This window comes from Bombina bombina, chromosome 2 (assembly GCF_027579735.1).
Source record: "Bombina bombina isolate aBomBom1 chromosome 2, aBomBom1.pri, whole genome shotgun sequence".
In the NCBI taxonomy this organism is placed as follows: Eukaryota; Metazoa; Chordata; class Amphibia; order Anura; family Bombinatoridae; genus Bombina; species Bombina bombina.
The window spans coordinates 791,781,552-791,795,152 of NC_069500.1; the positions used below are offsets into that span (position 1 = coordinate 791,781,552).

General features: G+C 37.9%; 1 protein-coding gene across 1 annotated transcript in view; it reads left to right on the forward strand.

The window, feature by feature from the left end:
* The first annotated feature begins 254 nt into the window (after window positions 1-254).
* CRTC1 (CREB regulated transcription coactivator 1) overlaps window positions 255-13,601 on the forward strand; it is an 871,795-nt gene continuing 858,448 nt past the window's right edge. Inside the window, exon 1 of the mRNA XM_053702973.1 lies at window positions 255-398. Coding sequence (XP_053558948.1) covers window positions 273-398 — 126 coding nt within the window. The 5' untranslated portion in view covers window positions 255-272. The remainder of the gene's footprint in view (window positions 399-13,601) is intronic.

A 13,601-nucleotide genomic window follows, 5' to 3' on the forward strand; every position in this document is an offset into this window, starting at 1 on the left:
CCATAATAAATCAAATCATATTGACACTGATTTCACTCTAAAGTCATATATTGTATTTCCCTCCTCAACCATCAGAAGATATCAACTCCCCCTTTTCCTAGACTGTGGCTCAGTAAAACAGCTGTCAAGTGTCAACCTCTGTAATCCTGGGACAGTGTTCGAGAACGCGCCCGCAGTACCCACCATGACGTCACGCCCATTCCCTGCCTTCGTTTCTCCTCCGCGCGACGTCAAGTCGAGATCGGGAACGCGCATCCTGAGGAGGAGGGAAGATGGCGACCTCAAACAATCCGCGGAAATTCAGTGAGAAAATCGCCCTGCACAACCAGAAACAGGCAGAGGAGACGGCTGCCTTTGAGGAGGTGATGAAGGATTTGAGCATCACCCGGGCTGCACGGGTAAGAAGAATTGATGCTGCTGGGGAGGAAGGGACATAATGTGGTGATAATGATGATGATGGAGGGGGGAATTGCTGCAGCTGCAGGGCAGATACCTTCTGGGCAGCTCTAGAGGAGGGGGCACCGTCCTAGGGAGAGGGCAGAGCAGCAAGCCTGTCACTGGCTGTCATGCCATAATCCAGCTGGGTATCATTGCAGATCCCAGGCCTGACTCCCACTGCAGCGCTTCTCTAGCTGTCACTTGTGTGCTGGACTACATGAGACCTGCTGTCTGTGTTGTGTAGATCATGTCCATACTGATAAAATTGTCCTGGCAGATGCATTTTAGTTGTGCTTTGCATCTGTCACTTGTGTTTTGCATCTAATACACTTTGTGCAGTGCAAATGAGTGTTGTTTTATTTAAAGGGAGGCTAACACCACAAAACTAGAGTGAAAGCACCCAAACTAACCAATTCAAAATCACATAGTTTAGGATAAAACAATAAAGACTAAATTTTATTAAAAACAAAAATAGTAGATAAATAATAAATACATAAACAGTAAATAAAGCACACATACATCTGGGCTTATTGGATAGGGTTAATTGATTGCAAAGGTCTTCAGCCATGGGTCCTAATAAATAAATAAAAATAAAATAATATATATATATATATATATATATATATATAAACATCACATTTTTTTCCTGGCTTCTAACAATTATGAATTTTTCCTCTTGATTTGCTTGTGTATAATTTAGTAAACATATGTTATCCCTACTAAATGTATTGTGTAGAAATTCATTTAAACATATATATATTTTTTCTTTTGGGATACCCTTGGCATTTTTTTAAATCCACGTGACACGTCTTATTTAACATTCATCTAACTGCTCCAAGGGCTCATTAAATGTATTACAATGACGAAGAAATGAAACCATAATTGTTCTATACTGTTAGCTATTTTGTTTTTTTTACCTTCTGTACTTAAAAACTCAACATGGCTTAAAATTGCCTATATAATTTGAATATCAAACATGACATTTAAGTACTTTCAGTAGTTTGTGATCTTTTCACACAAACGTAGACTTACATTTCTACTTGACACTTGGCTGAAGTATATAGAGAGGCATGAATTGTGCTAATGCTGGACTCTCAGTAATAGTTATTAAGTCTGAAATACTAAGCCTGTTTGACTTCAAAATGGAACCAAGTAGTTTAGGGGTGACAGCCTTCCTTTAGAATGTTGCAATTATAAGTCTATTCACTCCCTGAAAGTATAATTCATATACACCTTTGCTGTTCTTAAATACTTGATACTTTATGTGGCATCCTTGCAGTAAAAATCACAATGTAAAACATTAAAATGTGTTATGTTGATTTAATAGCCTGTCATGTCTGTTGAGTTTCACTTTCTTGTGTATTTGGTGTTTCAAAGGTCATTTGATTTATGTTGTGAAAAATCCGAATCTCACACAGTGTTTAGGTGATGTATGCATGTATTTGTTGCCTATCAAAATATTCACTAAATGTTTGCTGTGTGAATCCTTCTTGAAGGCCTTTCATGTGTCACTTGTCTGATTCATAAAGTACTTCATGTTGCTTTTTTATACTATGTTTATATTTTGTGTATAAGATGTCCAAATGTTTTGCAATCAAATACAATGCTGTGCAATAGAGGAATACAACAGTTTATAAAAAAAAGTATTTTATTAAATGATAAAAAATAAACTTTGGACAGAATGGTATTAAACAAAATTATTACATATTGTTATGGGTTGTAAATATTTCAGGTAGTAGCAAAGGCCTTTTGTTTTTTTGTTTTTTGCAGGTGGAAATATTAATGAATTCATTGTGAATATTTTTTTAATTCACCAAAATAGATCTATTGGTGAAATTATTTTATTTTGTGTCCTTTTAACTCCTATCTATTTCCATGTATTTCCCTTTTGGTGCACTGTCAATGGCTGTTATTTCAAAGTACATAATTTATAACATTTAATTATAAAAAAACAAAAACAAAGTTATTTCGCTGGCATAATATGTTGGTTTGGAATGTATGTTTGTATAATATCATCCTCGCCAGCTTCCTGAGTAGATTCATCATATGAAGTAGCTGATTGGTGCACACATGGTTTTTAGTGCTTTTCAGTAAAAGTTGAGAGCACATGGTGTATATTTAGCACGCCTCCTATTTGTATGTTCTAAGATCAGTACTATGGGTGTAAATAAGTCACTGATCTGTTTATTTTTTTTTGTTAGTTAAAAAATATAAATAAGAAACCTTTTATGTAGGGGCCAATATAGCTGCATGTTTATATTTTAGATGCTGCAATACAGTGATAATAATACAGAGCCTAGTTGTGTTACAGTGAAACATTTGTGTGTAAAAATATTTGTATGTACTATGTAATAATAAATTGCAGTGACATACCTTTTCCAATGTTTGATTAATATCCCTTTGTATGACTGTGTGCTGCCCCAGTGTTTATTAATGTTACTGTTCGTGTACTTATGTTACCAGTTTTCAGTGGGATCACACCAGTTGCATTTAGATATTTAAAAACAGATGACCCCTAATTCAATAATACTGTATTCTGAGCTTCCAAATGCAACATCCATTATGATGTTTGAAGCTTTAGTACTATTGTTTATGTGCAATCCTGTATGTTTATAGCAATTCATTTGCATTCTCACTAGAAAATATGCCAACTTTTCCCAATTAATTGTAACACACTTGGTTGTATAAGTATGCAGTTTACAAAAGAACTGGTAGAGAGTCTGGTCATCACACCCTTCAATATGAAACAGATTGATTGAGCTATATTTTATGTATGGATTTTTCAGATATATTGAGGTCAAAATCATTTCACTGTTGGTGTAATGTTGTTTCTGGTTAGAGATGCACAGAATAATGACACTTTTGTAGAACAAGCTGTTGAGGAATGCGCATTTTTGAGTTTATACATAAAGACAGCGTGATCAGGTATATCGTTAAAGTAGCTGTGTAGAGCTGCATAATAAGCAGTTTGTGAATGTATTTCAGAAATGTACTTTCACTTAAAAGGACATTGTACTTAAATGCTCTGTTTAATCTAAAAGATACTCTTTCTAAATGTACAGTTGTTAAAGGGATATATTATTATATCATAATACAATGTTGTAGTGCTTTAGAGAAGCTGTGGCCAACTTGCTAACACGAGGGACCGTATATCAAATTTTTTAGAAGCCTTAAGGGATATATATATATATATATATATATATATATATCTCACAAAAGTGAGTACACCCCTCACATTTTTGTAAATATTTTATTATAACTTTTCATGTGACAACACTGAAGAAATGACACTTTGCTACAATGTAAAGTAGTGAGTGTACAGCCTGTATAACAGTGTAAATTTGCTGTCCCCTCAAAATAACTCAACACACAGGCAACAAAAGTGAGTACACCCCTAAGTGGAAATGTTGAAATTGGGCCCAATTAGCCATTTTCCCTCCCCGGTGTCATGTGACTTGTTAGTGTTACAAGGTCTCAAGTGTATATGGGGAGCAGGTGTGTTAAATTTGGTGTTATCGCTCTCACACTCTCTCATACTGGTCACTGGAAGTTCAACATGGCACCTCATGGCAAAGAACTCTCTGAGGATCTGAAAAAAAGAATTGTTGCTCTACATAAAGATGGCCTAGGCTATAAGAATATTGCCAAGACCCTGAAACTGAGCTGCAGCACGGTGGGCAAGACCATACAGCTGTTTCACAGGACAGGTTCCACTCAGAACAGGCCTCGCCATGGTTGACCAAAGAAGTTGAGTGAACATGCTCAGCATCATATCCAGATGTTGTCTTTGGGAAATATACGTATGAGTAATGCCAGCATTGCTGCAGAGGTTGAAGGTGTGTGTGTGTGTGTGTGTGTGTGTGTGGGGGGGGGTCAGCCTGTTGGTGCTCAGACCATATGCAGTACACTGCATAAAATTGGTCTGCATGGCTGTTGTCCCAGAGGAAGCCTCTTCTAAAGATGATGCACAAGAAAGCCTGCAAACAGTTTGCTGAAGAAAAGCAGACCAAGGACATGGATTACTGGAACCATGTCCTGTGGTCCGATGAGACTAAGATAAACTTATTTGGTTCAGATGGTCAAGCGTGTGTGGCGGCAACCAGGTGAGGAGTACAAAGACAAGTGTGTTCTTTCCTACAGTCAAGCATGGTGGTGGGAGTGTCATGGTGTGGGCCTGCATGAGTGCTGCCGGCACTGGGGGACACTGGGGAGCTACAGTTCATTGAGGGAACCATGAATGCCAACATGTACTGTGACATACTGAAGCAGAGCATGTTCCCCTCCCGTCGGAGTCTGGGCCGCAGGGCAGTATTCCAACATAACAACCCTAAACACACCTCCAAGACTACTACTGCCTTGCTAAAGAAGCTAAGGTTAAAGGTGATGGACTGGCCAAGCATGTCTCCAGACCCTAAACCTTATTGAGCATCTGGGGCATCCTCAAACGGAATGTGGGGGAGCTCAAGCGCCAACATCCACCAGCTCCGTGAAGAGGACTCCAGTGGCAACTTGTAAAGCTCTGGTGAACTCCATGCCCAAGAGGGTAAGGCAGTGCTGGAAAATAATGGTGGCCACACAAAATATTGACACTTTGGGCCCAATTTGGACATTTCCATTTAGGGGTGTACTCACTTTTGTTGCCAACGGTTTAGACATTAATGGCTGTGTGTTGAGTTATTCTAAGGGGACAGCAAATTTACACTGTTATACAGGCTGTACACTCACTAATTTACATTGTAGCAAAGTGTTATTTCTTCAGTGTTGTTACATGAAAAGATATAATAAAATATTTACAAAAATGTGAGGGGTGTACAACGGTTCAATTTGCACCGTTTCAGAATAACAACCTTTTTTTCAGTCATGTGACTGCTATTGAAAAGCATTGAGAAGCAGTGCATTGATTAAAATAGCCAGTAGGTGGAGCTGTCCGCTTGTGTTGCAGCAAAGATATGCAAGCCAAGCAAGCTAAAATGAATCAGTATAACTAGACCTGAGCTATTGAGCAGCTTTCATAGGAACAAGATCTTCCGGTCTATAAATCAGTCCAGATTGGAAGGCATTGAAAAAATTGTTTGCAGAAAAGTGCAAGTAAAGTGTGTGTTGTGTTATTTTATTAGGTCTATGATGCTGTTTAGCAAATGTTTTTGTTTATGTAGCTTAGTTTAATTATATATTCTGTGTTGTGTGATTATTTTATTAGGTTTATAATGCTGTTTAACATTTAAAGTCTTCATTTAAAAGCTTTAAAAATAATGTATTATAAATTACTTATGACAATTTTGAGAGGGGCCTAGAACCTAACTCCTTCACTTCCCATTGACTTACATTATAAACTGGGTTTCAGTTTACAACGGTTTCGATTTACAACCATTCCTTCTGGAAACTAACCCCGGCGTAAACTGAGGGCTACATACACATTTTTCCTGAGGGCTGCAAAAACTAGCGTTGGGGGTATATGTGCCCCATGGACTGCCAGTTGGCCATCCCTGCTTTAAATACATTTTTTTTTCTTCCAGAAATGCTAGCGTGCAATGGTTTAACCTCCTGGATTTGTTGGCTAGTTCTGATTGGTTATCCCACTGTATGCTATTGAGCATCACATTACTGTTGTTTCTGAGCAGATTTTGCTAGAGATAAAATCATAGTTACACACAAGCATGTCTGATATCATAAAGTGCTATAACACATCAATGTATAAGTGCTTTATTATAACCTTTCAAATAACTTCCCATTTTAGCATGGTGACCATAAAGGGACACTGAACCCAATTTTTTTTTCTTTCATTATTCATATAGAGCATGCAAATTTAAGCAACTTTCTAATTTACTCCTTTTATCAATTTTTCTTCGTTCTCTTGCTATCTTTATTTAAAAAGTAGGAATGTGATGCATAGCAGCCGGCCCATTTTGGGTTGAGAACCTGGGTTATGCTTGCTTATTGGTGGGTAGATGTAAGCCTCCAATAAGCAAGCACTATCCATGGTTCTGAACCTAAAATGGGCTGGCTGCTAAGATTTACATTCCTGCTTTTAAAATAAAGATAGCAAGAGAACGAAGAAAAAATAATAGGAGTAAATTAGAAAGTTGCTTAAAATGTCATGCTCTATCTGAATCATGAATTAAAAAAATTGTGTTCAATGTCCCTTTAAAGGGACCAAGTCATCTTTAGATATATGCACATAGTAGGGTTGTGTATTTGGATGCTTCGGTAGCATCCAAATGCGGAAGAAGGCGGCCCCTTGCACTATTCGGCTCTTTTCGGAGCTGCTTTTATTCTTGGTAAGGTACAGCAAACTAAGATCTTAGTGTACTGCACTTTCACAAGAATAAATGCGGCTCCGAAAAGAACCTAAAGGCACGATCATCCTCTTTCCGCATTCGGATGCTATCAAATGCACACCACTAATGCATAGTAAATATCAACAGTTAAAGGGATGGTAAACTCAGTATAGGCTGAATATGTTATCGGTATTATCTAATATTATTAGATTTTCTCTTGAAATTTCAATAAAAACATGAAATAGCCATTTACTTACAATTTACAACTAAAGAATAGATCCGTTCCGTAAAATCGCCAGCCCACCGTGACGTTACATTAATTTTTCCTGTCTGTGTCCAATCATTTTTCCTGCTGTACAATTTTTTTGCGCATGCGCCCTAACGATCACTTTTTACGATCGTAACAACCAATCAACATGCCATCAATGCTTCTAAGAATTTGCGCGTGCACGTACGATTTTACGCATGTGTCATGTTATTTTTCACACGGCACTCTCGGCACAAACAAAGTAAGCCCTGTATTGTATACTCTTACTATACATTCCTTACTTGGAGCAGTGCCAGTAAGTACATCTTACAAATATAGAGTTTGAATTGTTTGCAAACCAATGCACATGCGTTAAACATTAGAATATCTGGAACGAGCAATCAGTATGACGTGAGGAGAGGGTGGAGAGAGGACAAAGGACAGAGTGGTGTTACGGGCAGATAAGAGGGGCGGAGCGAGGCGGAGCAACCAGGTTACAAAACATTATCAAAAATGAGGATAAATTACATATAAATATAAAAAACGGATAAAACGGTTTGATCATATATACCTATAGAAATGTAAATATGAAATTGTGAAGTAAATGAGTTTATCACTTTAAACACTACATTGCTAAAGGTCTGCATACAAAATAAATGTTTTAAATGCATTTTGTTAGCAAAATTTGCATGGTTTTGTAGTACCCTTTTTAAACCTCATATCTGCTTGTAAGGTCATTTAAGTTAGGGACATATCTAAATAAGTTATTGTGTTGTTCAAACAGTTGCTGTCTATTGTAGCAGGGTTTGTTTAGTCTGGAGCATGCATTTTCAGTTGTCTCTGGATTTGAAAAGCCTACAATTTGTCTGGTTGATTTATAGGAAAAGGGGGCAAAATAATGTGTGTATGTATGTATGTGTGTGTATATGTATGTATGTATGTATATATATATATATATGTATGTATGTATATATATATATATATATATATATATATATATATATATATATATATATATATATATATATATATATATATATATATAAAAAACAAGCTCGTTTTACATGCCTATTTATCCTTTTTGCAGGGCATTGGATGTTTTATTACTAGGAGTGCAACTTCTCTCTGTATGTATACTGTGTGTGTATTTTAGTCCAGTATTTTAAATAACAAGAGTATTGCAGTATGCAGTGATACAGTACAATGGAAAAAAAATGTAAGTGGTTGTCCTCTCTTCCTCATTATGCTTCGGACCTGAGGAAGAGAGGACACTCTCGAAAGATTGTCTTTTACTATGTAATGTTAGTCCAGTATAAAAAGGTATCACTGCAATATTCTTGTTAATTTAATATATATATATATATATATATATATATATATATATATATATATATATATATATATTATAATATAATATATATACATACACACACACTTTTTTTTATTTTTGTACTATGCATTTTATAATTTTAACATTATGTTACACATACCAATGTATAAAACCCTCGCCTAGCTTGTACAATTTGTATCTGACTGTGCTTGATGTGATTTTGTCAAGTCCTGTTGCATAGGCTGAACATTATTATGCAGGATTTATCATATTTATTTAAAGATGAGATGTGTAAGTGCATTGCAGTGACGTGTACTACAAAGGTGTTTATTTGTTTTTCAGGATTCAGCAGTGTTATTAACCTAGCATAGCACATTTTCCTTTTAATGAATTAAAGACCCACTGTTCGTTTTTCCCCCCAACTTTAACACATTATGTGTCTATTTTTAGAAATGCAATTTACTGGGTTGCTGAAGACGATCATTTCAGTCAGTGGTCTAAATGTATTAAATAGGGAGGACTCTCCGGTGAGAGAACTCAATCACTCATCTTTTTACTATTGCAATGTTGACTCTAAAATGTTGATGTGACAAATATGGAGCACAATGTCTGTTTGAATTATCAGCATTGTATAGTTCGGTCGAAAGCATTAGAGTTTCAGAATTAACCCTAGATGCCATCGCCAGGAAGAAGGGATGCAAGAGTGGCCACATTAAGGATCCATACAGAAAGGCGAGAAAGAACAGTTATAGAGCAGCACACCTATCCATTATTAATAAGTAGGTGTTAATAACCAGTTTAACACCTGTTCCTGGTTTTCTATTTTTTTTTTTCCGTGCAATTCCAACAAATTGTGATGAGCAACTTTAGTTCTCTTTACCTTTCTTTGTATGTTAACTTTTTTTTGTGTGAAACAAGGCATTTAACATGTAAAAAGTGATCCACTGGGAAGTGAACGTATTGCATTCAGAAGCCTAGCTTCACAAAAGAATGTTTATTCTGAAAGTAGTCTGTCTACCTAGATTATGTTTAGCCTTGGCCAGAGCTTGATATATTTGGATTTAGAAGCCAACACAAAAATTTAGAAAACATGGTTTAAACCAAACCTTATAGCAGGATACAACAAAAAATGTAGGACATAATTTTAGGAGCCAGAAACTGTTGGCTAACTGTATTTGAATCTCTCTCCTCTATCTCTTGCGAGGCCTAGAAAGGATACAGCTGGACCAATCAATATTTCAGTTGAGATGGGTGGTGGCTGGTAGGGGTAAGTGGTCAGCATTCAACGGGTTCTTGGGGACTTTAAACCAGGAACCAGGACCAGTGGCTCCCTGGTGCCTGGGTTTGTCAAGCCCTGCCTTAACAGGACACTAATAATGTGTGCCAAGGTTTTTCTTTACAAGGAAAAATTAAAACAAAAATTGTGTGCTTTTCGTGGATGGGAAGACAAAGCGCCTTTCTGGAGTGACAAAAGCAGATATAAGATTACCCTGTGCCACTGGGCATTTTAGAAAATATATTGTGTATGCGTTTTAATAGCCAAAAAATGGACAGTAAAGTCAAAATTAAACTTTCATGATTCAGATGAGCATGTAGTCTAATAAGACTATACCGTCTTCCAATGCACTTAATTATGCAGTTCTACGCTATTTAAAGGGATATTAAACCCATTTTTATTCTTTCATGACAGTTCACCCAAAAACATTTTTGGTTCAGCACCTGGGTTGCACTTGCTGATTGGTGGCTAAATGTAGTCACCAATCAGCAAGCGCTATCCAGGGTGCTGAATCAAAAATGTGCTGGCTCCTTAGCTAAGACTCCTGCTTTTTCAAATAAAGATAGCAACGATGAAAAATAATAGGAGTCAATTAGAAAGTTGCTTAACCCCTTAAAGGGACAGTTTACTCAAAAATGTTCTCCCCTTTAATTTGTTCCCAATGATCCACTTTACCTGCTGGAGTGTATTAAATTGTTTACAAGTAGCTCCTTTACCCTTATATTGGCATTTGAAATTGTTAATTTAGCATGTGGTATCCCCACCTATTCTGAAAGTTTGTGGCCGCGCGTACCAGCTATAGATAAGCTTTGTAAACACAGCCAGCAGAAGAAATTACACTCCCAGTCGGATATAGCAGAGATAAAGTAATACAATGTTGATTTTCCATTGTTCTCTCAAAGTATTGGTGATTGTTTTAAGGACAGATATAAGATAAAGAAGCAGGTATTTGTGCACAATGTGATACAGTAATGAGATCTGATTATACCTACAAGCTCAACCCATTTTATTAGGTTGTGGCTTCAAAACACAAAATCAGAGCTTTAATATACACAAATAAGCCTTAAAAAGCAAATTTTCATTCATTTTTTACTCTGCAGTTGGTAAAAAAAGCAATTGTAAACACATTAAGGGAAAAACTATTTTACAGTATACTGTCCCTTTAACGACCGAGGACGTATTGTATATGTCGTCGGTTAAACAGAGCACTGGAAGCGATAAAAATCGCTTCTAGCTGCTCTAACAGTATTGCAGGGATGCCTCGATGTCTAGGCATCCTGCAATACTGTTCCCGAGTGCCGGGACCGGATTGATCACTCCCGGTTTTGCTCCACGTGGAGCCCGGCAGTGTTTCAGCGCATCGGAAGTGATCGGACACGCTTCCGATGCTCTGCTTGTGTGCTAAGTGCCTCGGTGTGTCGAGGCACTTAGTTAGTTATAAAATAATAATAAAAAAAGTAAAAAAAAATGGCAAAAAAAAAAGCCCTAAATAGCCCCCCCCATTCCCCCTTCACAAGGCATCCAAGATGGTGATGCCCAATGCATCATGGGGCCTCTGGGGGTGTCCCTAGCCGGCCTCATCATAGGGGCAAGCTAGGGTCACCCAATCTGAGTCTCCCACACACAAAAAAATAATAAAAAATACCCCATTTGTCTGATCATGTCAATATTTGTAAATATTGACACTGATCATTGTGGATCTCCCTCCCTCTTCTCACTTGCGATTTTGTTGGAGAGAGAGATCTGTATTTAGCAGCGAGAGATTTATTTCTTTTATTTGTTAAAAAATTATAGAACCAAAGGCTCTTTTCAGAGCCATTAACCCCTAGCTTGCCAGTGATCACTATAAATCACTAGCAGTAGCATAGTTGCACTTTTTTTTTGCTGTCTGTGCACTTTTTTTTTAGGGGTTCATTTTTTTGTTGTATTTTTTTTTTAAATCCAAAGGCTTTTTTCAGAACCATTTAGTTAATTTCATTTAATTATCAGAGCCATTAACCCCTAGCTTGCCAGTGATCGCTATAAATAACTGGCAGTAGCATAGCTGTACTTTTTTGATAGTTAATTTAGTTAATTAATTTAATTTAGTTAATTAATTTAATTTAAATTTTTTTAGTAAATTTTTTTCTGTGACAGATACAAAAATGTCACAGAAAATATATAGTGCTGAGGAGGCGTATGCCATTCTTGCGTCAGAGTCAGATGCCTCTATGTCTGACTCAGACCCCAATTTTGACCATGCCATATGCTCAGATACATCACTAGATGCAGTCTCAACTGATAGTGATGTATCTGTGGCTGCTAGCCCCCCTGCCAGAAGGAGGCGTGTTGCTGCCATTGCTGCTGAAGAGTGGGTAACATCTCATCTCCAGAGGCCAGATATCCCACCCTTCACAGCAAATGCTGGCATAAATATAGATGTGGCAGGTTTTAGCCCCCAGCAGTTTTTGGAAGTGTTTCTGGGCAATGATGTATTGGGCAACATTGTCGCCCAAACTAATTTATATGCCCATCAGTTCCGTGCTGCAAAGCGCAAAGCAGCAATGGGCCCCCATCAATGTGCCAGAATTAAAAAAATTCTGGGCATTGACTATGCTGATGAACATCATAAAGAAACCCTCCATTCGCTCCTACTGGAGCAGTAGCCCCATCTACTCTACCCCCATTTTCTCCCAGACTATGTCGAGAAAGAGGTATGAAATGATTCTGCATTTCATGCACTTCAGCGACAACAGCCTGTGCCCCCCCTAGGGAGCATCCCCAATTTGACAGGTTTGCAGAGGCTTATACACCTGGAAGGAATATATGCGTGGATGAATCCCTAATGAAGTATAAGGGAAGGCTGGGATTCAAGCAGTATATTCCTTCCAAGTGCTCCAGATATGGGGTAAAGGTGTATAAGCTCTGTGAGAGCGAGACTGGGTATACTCAGGCCTTCCGGGTGTATGAGGGAAAGGATAGCCACCTTGACCCTCCAGGTTGCCCAGAACATATGGGAACCACTGGCAAGATTGTCTGGGACCTGATATTACCCCTAATGAACAAAGGGTATCACTTGTACTTAGACAATTTTTATACAAGTGTCATTTTGTTCAAGCTACTGTATTGCTTTGATACAGTAGCTTGCGGTACAATTAAAAAGAACCGCGCAGGTTTCCCAGGACAACTTGTACGCACCTGGCTACGAAGTGGGGAGACCTCAGCTCTGCGCCAAGAGGAGCCGTTGGCACTTAAGTACAGAGACAAGAAGGATATATACCTTCTTACCACCATCCACACAGAGAGGACGGTGGCGGTTTCTGTACGTGGCAGAGCTGAGATCATAAGGAAGCCAGTGTGCATCAAGTCTTATAACCGGCATATGGGTGGGGTTGATCTGGCTAATCGGCTGCTGCAGCCCTACCTAATTATGCGGAAGACAAGGGCCTGGTACAAAAAGGTTGCAATTTACCTAATACAGATTGCAACCCACAACGCTTTTTTGGTGTTCAAAGAAGCAAACCCCAGAGTTAAAGACTTTTTTACAGTTTTAGCTTCAGATTTTTTCGGGGATTTTTTACCATGATGCACCTGCTCCCCGGGCGGTGATGGGAGAGAGCAGAGTTGGGGCTACCAATTTTATTTTTAAAATCCCCCCCCCCTACTGCCGCAAAGCAGAAACCACAAAAAAATGCAGAGTCTGTACCAAGAGGGGGAAGAGAAGGGACACCATATATCACTGTCCTGATTGCCCTGGACAGCCTGCACTCTGCATTGGGGACTGCTTCAAACGGTACCATACAATGGTCAATTTTTAAAAAAATAAATACATTTGCTGTTGTTATTTTTTTTTTTTTGGTTATGTTTACTGTTAGATGTTTTTTTGTTTTTGTTTTATTTTTTACTTTTACTTGCCAGATTTTTACATTTCACTACTCTATTTTTTTCTAAAATTGGGCCTGTTTTTTATTTTTAACCAAAACCCCTGTCAAACCTATGCATGGGGGGCATAGGTGTTCTCAGGGTGCATTGTAGAAAACAACCTGAAGTATG